Source organism: Apium graveolens, chromosome 9 (genome assembly GCF_009905375.1).
Source record: "Apium graveolens cultivar Ventura chromosome 9, ASM990537v1, whole genome shotgun sequence".
NCBI classification, from domain to species: Eukaryota; Viridiplantae; Streptophyta; class Magnoliopsida; order Apiales; family Apiaceae; genus Apium; species Apium graveolens.
The window spans coordinates 14,458,379-14,464,308 of NC_133655.1; the positions used below are offsets into that span (position 1 = coordinate 14,458,379).

A 5,930-nucleotide genomic window follows, 5' to 3' on the forward strand; every position below is an offset into this window, starting at 1 on the left:
TTACGTAACATTGTAAGTTTATATACATAATGTATGTTATTTTAATCATGAAAATGATAATCGTAGGTTGTACCGGTTTACGATACATTGATAGGGATTCACTAGAGTATGAAATTGGGGTTGAACAGTTTCTGATATATGCCGAAGAAAATTGTCAAGATCCTAAGAAAATACCTTGTCCATGTTGTCGTTGCGCTAATTTCATAAAATTCAGTGTCAAGGTAATTAAAGGTCATCTTTATGAAAAAGGTTTTATTTTGGGATACATCGATTGGATTTGGCACGGGGCTAAGGCTACTACTAGGTCATCTGTACGTAGCACAATTCCGTCTTCTTCTTCCTCATTGGAAGAGCATGTAGCTGCTTCAGAAGCAGCTAATGTTTGTGAAGCGGGATTTAGGCCTCGCTCCCGAGTTTTTTAAAGGGAAGGAAGTAAGTGGTAAGGAGGTAAGTACTTTCATCCCACTTTTGGAGTGAAAGTTTTGGAATGAAAGTTTGTTAAATTTACATTCATTATCACTTGCTTTCGCTCCTTTTAAAAATTCGGGAGCACAAATATGAATGCAAGTGAAACTACTTTACTCACCCACCACTTGCTTTCCTTCCTAATTAAAACTCGGGAGCAAGGGGTTAATGATTTGGGTGATGATTGCAATAAAGAGTCGTATGAATTCAAGAGGTTTTTGGCAGATGCTGAACAACCATTGTATGAGGGTAGTGATTGCACTAAATTGGATTCAATCTTGAAATTACATAACTGGAAAGCACAATTTAGTATTAGCGACAGTGCCTTCTCTGATTTACTCTCCTCTGTCGGCTCCTTACTTCCTAGTGATCATGTACTTCCAACTAACGCATACATGGCCAAGAAAACCCTCCCTGATTTAGGTCTCGAGTACATTAAAATACATGCATGCCCTAGTGAATGTATTCTATATAGGGGTATATATGTCGATGCAGTTGAGTGCCCCAAGTGCCACATATCTCGCTGGAAGTTAGGAAAGGATGGTAAAGCGAGGATTAACATTCCTACTAAAGTAATGTGGTACTTTCCAATCATCCCTAGATTTAAACGGATGTTTAAGTCTGCTTCCACTGCTAAACTAATGTCCTAGCATGTTAATCAAAGAACTGAAGATGGCCAGATGCGCTATCCAGCTGATTCTCCTTCGTGGCGTAATATCGATTATAGGTGGCCAACTTTTGATAGCGAGCCAGGAAATATACGTCTAGCTTTGGCTGCCGACGGTATAAACCCATATATTAATGGCCTAAACAATAGATATAATTGTTGGCCAGTAGTATTAACCACTTATAATCTTCCTCTGTGGTTTTGTATGAAGAGGATGTTTCTAATGTTGACGATACTAGTATCTGGTCCGCAAGAGCCCGATAATAATATTGACGTATTCTTAGAACCATTAATAGATGATTTGAAGAAATTTTGGGAAGAAGGTGAACCGAATGTTTACGATGCTCATAGTAAATCATACTTCACTTTAAGGGAAATATTGATGTGGACGATAAATGACTTTCCGACATATGGAAATTATTTGTATGCGTCAATAAGGGTTACATGGCCTTTCTAGTGTGCGGTGATGATACAGTAGCTAAGTATCTTCCTCATAGCAAGAAAATGTGTTTTCAAGGTCATCGTCGGTATTTGCCTAGGCATCATCCTTATAGGAGAAAAAATGCGGCTTTTAATGGTGAACAAGAATTTGGAAATGCACGTCAACCTCTATCTGGAGAAGAGGTGTTAGTGCAGCAGGAGCGGATTAATTTCAGTTTTGGAAATAAAGTTAGGAAGTCAAAGAAGGTCACATGTTCCTGGAAAAAAATCAATTTTCTTTGAGTTACAATATTGGAAGTTTCATCATGTTCGTCATTGTCTCGATGTTGTTCACGTCGAGAAAGATGTGTGTGATAATATAATAAGAACACTACTGAATTTTAAAAAAAATCTAAATATAGTGAGGCGTCCCGTCTTGATATGGTTGAGATGGGAGTTAGGAAAGATTTGGATCCGGAAAAAGTAGGAGCAAGGAAAACATATCTCCCCCTTCTTCTTTTACTTTTTCCAGAAAAGAAAAAAAGACCATGTTGTCATCATTTCAAAATAAGAAACTTCCTTATGGACATGCTTCAAACATCAAAAACTGTGTGTCGATGCCAGATTTCAAGTTGTTTGGGCTGAAGTCTCATGATTGTCACATACTCCTACAACAGCTGCTCCCAGTTATTATTCGTTCAATCCTGCCAAAAAATGTTAGGGTCAGTATCATTCGGTTATGCTTCTTTTTCAACTCATTGTACAGTAAAGTTGTAGATGTATCAAAATTAGATAAATTGCAGTCAGATGTGGTATTGACATTGTGCGAACATGAAAAAATATTTTCCCCATCATTCTTCGATGTAATGATACATCTCATAGTCCATTTGGTTAGGGAATTGCATTTATGTGGACCTGTCCTTTATAGATGGATGTATCCATTTGAACGGTTCAATAAAGTGTTAAAAAGATACGTGCGCAATCGTTATCATCCGGAAGGTTACATGGCTGAAAGTTATTTAGGAGAAGAACTTGTAAAATTCTGCATGGAATTTATTCGCCAAAGGTTCCAGAACCGCGGGTCTTCCGAAGGATGAAAAGCTTTCTGGTCCATTGTCCACTGCAGTAATGAAGTTAGTTGAAGAAAAAGAACGCGATGAGGCACATCTTCATGTTCTTATGAACAATTCTGAAGTTAATTCGCATATTATGTAAGTTAATTCATATTTCCTATTCACGATTCATCTATAAGTTAAGAAAATTTGTTTGGTTTCTGATTTACTTTTGTATTTTTTAAGGATGCACAAGGAATTATTGGAAGACACTTACAGAAGGAAAAAAAACCATGCAATGGCTGATTGGAGAGCACAATCGGCTATTTGCTCGCTGGTTTGAAAAGAAGATTAGTGAAATGATCGAGAATAGAGAAGTTGTTTCGGACACATTAAGATGGCTCGCTGGCAAGCCATCTTATTCAGTTTTCACTTTTGAAGGTTATCTAGTTGATGGAGTCCGATATTTCACAAAAGAGCGGGATGCTGCAAAGGGTTGTCCAAAATAGTGGTGTTTCTGTAGTTGCTAAGACTGTCCAAGTATCCAGTGCCAAGGATCTGAATCCCATGGAGAGTGATATGGCATTTTATGGAATTATTGAAGAAATATGGGAGTTGGATTACCATGCCTTTAAATCCCCGTTATTCTTGTATAAATGGGCAGATAGCGATAGAGGCGTCAAGGTGGATGATCTTGGTTTCACACTTGTTGATCTAAGTCGACAAGGTCATAAAAATGATAAATACGTGTCGGTTGACCAAGTGAAGCAAGTTTTCTATATCGAAGATCCGGTAGATGCTAGCTGGTCAGTTGTGTTGACCTCCACGACTCGAGACTACCACGAGGTGTATAATGACGATGACCTAGGAGACACGAGTTTGGAAAATCCCCCATTATGTACTGAAATCCCTGAAGTTGATGTTTCTATCGATGAGGATGAGTCTAGTGTTGGAAATCAGAGAGAGGGTGTTGAGGGAATTTGGCTTAAAAGATGATAAAATGTATCTTATTTTATAAATATTTAATGTGAAATTCTACTAGTTGGTTTTAACTTGTAGTTTTAGTTCACCATTTTTAGAACATTTAATAATCATCACATGCTTAATTTTTTACTCATACCAGTGTTGTGCATTGCATCATTATTTACTCAAATTATGCTTAAATGTCATGCATTAGTTAATTTTGTACTTAATTGTTCACTTGTTTACTCATTGATTTGAAGAGCTAATGTTATATATTGTATTGACATGTATTTACAGGAATTTTAGTGAAATATAAGGATGGCAAAGAAGCAGGAAAAAGACAAATCTCCGGTTAAACAAGGTAGCAAGAAGAATAAACATAAGAAGCTAAAATCTCCAGTCAATGAAGGTAGTAACAACAGTGAGAATGTGGCGCCCTTCAAACCCGGGTCAGAAGTTTGGGGTCCACAACATATACACAATATATAAACCTGTATAAGAAATATTATTTGCAATGACCCTGCTTTACATAACCACGGATCGCAACAGGTTAAAGTATGAAAATAAGCCACAACCTTAACTTTTATTACAACGTACCAAATCCCAACTAATTTAACTTACAATCTTACTATCTCGCTACCGCAATAAGCTCCAGCTAGCTCAATCCAACTCAATCGGGAATCCTAGCTCGCACATTGAACTGGGAAACCTCGCTATCAACCGTATCCTTCTTCACTGTAGAATACATAAAAAGATTCGCAAGAGTGAGCTAACTAGCTCAGCAAGTCACAATGACAATAATTGGGGTTAATCAATGATCAAACGAGATGATTCAGAGGAATTAAGTTTATTACTAGACAATCATTAGAATTGGATATTCATTTTAAGTTTTAAAACCAAGGTTAGGCTGCTGATCAGTCACGCACTAACCCCGAGCAAAGCACACATCACTGCTCTAATTACTAGATCCAAGGCACACATTGGCCTGACTTAACCATTGATATGGTCTGACCACGAATCTGGTCCACATAAAAAACTATCCAATTCTAAAGCAGTTCAATATGATAAACAATATAATTCGATAAAACAAGATCATAATCAATGACGATTAAACACTTAAATAAAAATGTAAGGAAACTCATGGATATCACAAGGGTATATCAGGGTATGTATGAGAAACGGTTTTCAGCTTGTAAAAGGATCAGTTTTAGACAAATAATGATTTTTTTAAGGCATAGTTCTTTGATGTTATAAAGAATGGTTGGAGTATAAAAGTTTCTGTGTTTTCAAACAATTTTGTTCCAGTGTTTGGTGTTTGGTAGTTATACATTTGGGGAGTAGTGTCATATTTATGTGATTTGGTATCTGAGGATCAACAAAGGATATTTTACAAAGAATAAGACTTACGGCTCAAGATCAAGAAAAATCAGGGTTCAAGGGTAAATAGTTTAAAGCACTTGCAATATAAAACAGGAGTTATTTTGAATAATAGCGACATGTTATGAAACAGTTCGAAAATATTTGCGATATATCTTGAAGAAAAGTTCAGAAGTACTTGCCTTATAGGGCTTTACAACTATTACTGATCAACTCTAAGCCGACTCTGCCGCTCAGGCTTTAACGTTCCACCACTAGACCACATTAGATTTGACTTCGACTTGAAACTCTACTGAGCTCGTCAACTGCGTACTAGGTCATCTTTAGTCCAACGTCCATTTTCGGTTTCCCAACTAGAACCTACATGGGCGATATACTCTATGTTAGACGCTCGGTTATGCTTGACATATCCTCGCTAACCACCTACCCATACGATAGCATATTCCGAATCGTAATCATTCATATTATAATAACACAAACAACAATTAGGGTTCACGTTCTCGAAATCGGTTCAGTGCTCGTTTTCAGAAAATATGTATACTCGTCATTTTACGAAATTAGGGTTACTGAGCTTTGGACCGAACATTCAACGGGCAATATACAATAAGGTTTTGTATAAAAAATATGTATATGTATTAACTTATACTCGCTCGACGTCCCAATAATCCCTGGATACGCTCCCGTATTTCTGTAGTTGATTTTCCGGAAATCGGGCAGCGTCTCCTTTGTTTATTAGACTACCCTTCGATACATCAATCGACGTCAATTTAACAACAAATAATCCAATAATTACTTCAACCGATACCATACCCGAAATCCACGTCACAAATTCCAATCATCGATTCAACTACTTGATTATTACTATTATTCGCATTCCAATTCGGACCTTAATAATTATATCCGACTATTTACAATTCGAAAATAAGGGTACGAATCAAATATTAAATATTGTTTTATAATTATAGGACTCAGAATTAATTCATCAC

At 36.8% G+C, this 5,930-nt stretch overlaps 1 protein-coding gene across 1 annotated transcript; it reads left to right on the forward strand.

Annotated features, from left to right (window-relative positions):
• Window positions 1-557: 557 nt before the first annotated feature.
• On the forward strand, window positions 558-3,600 carry LOC141685041 (uncharacterized). The gene is made up of 8 exons (XM_074490166.1): window positions 558-1,037; window positions 1,116-1,248; window positions 1,372-1,482; window positions 1,590-1,758; window positions 2,319-2,551; window positions 2,619-2,763; window positions 2,851-2,941; window positions 3,055-3,600. The coding sequence occupies exons 1-8, from the start codon at window positions 558-560 to the stop codon at window positions 3,598-3,600; spliced, it is 1,908 nt and encodes a 635-aa protein (XP_074346267.1).
• Window positions 3,601-5,930: the final 2,330 nt, after the last annotated feature.

Excerpts from the sequence above, each read along its gene's own strand:
- LOC141685041 (XM_074490166.1), top strand. The coding sequence starts at position 558 with ATGAATGCAAGTGAAACTACTTTACTCACCCACCACTTGCTTTCCTTC. Across the intron at positions 1,038-1,115 it reads GGATTAACATTCCTACTAAA|CATGTTAATCAAAGAACTGA; the intron begins GTAATGTGGTAC and ends CTAATGTCCTAG. Across the intron at positions 2,942-3,054 it reads AATCGGCTATTTGCTCGCTG|TTGATGGAGTCCGATATTTC; the intron begins GTTTGAAAAGAA and ends AAGGTTATCTAG.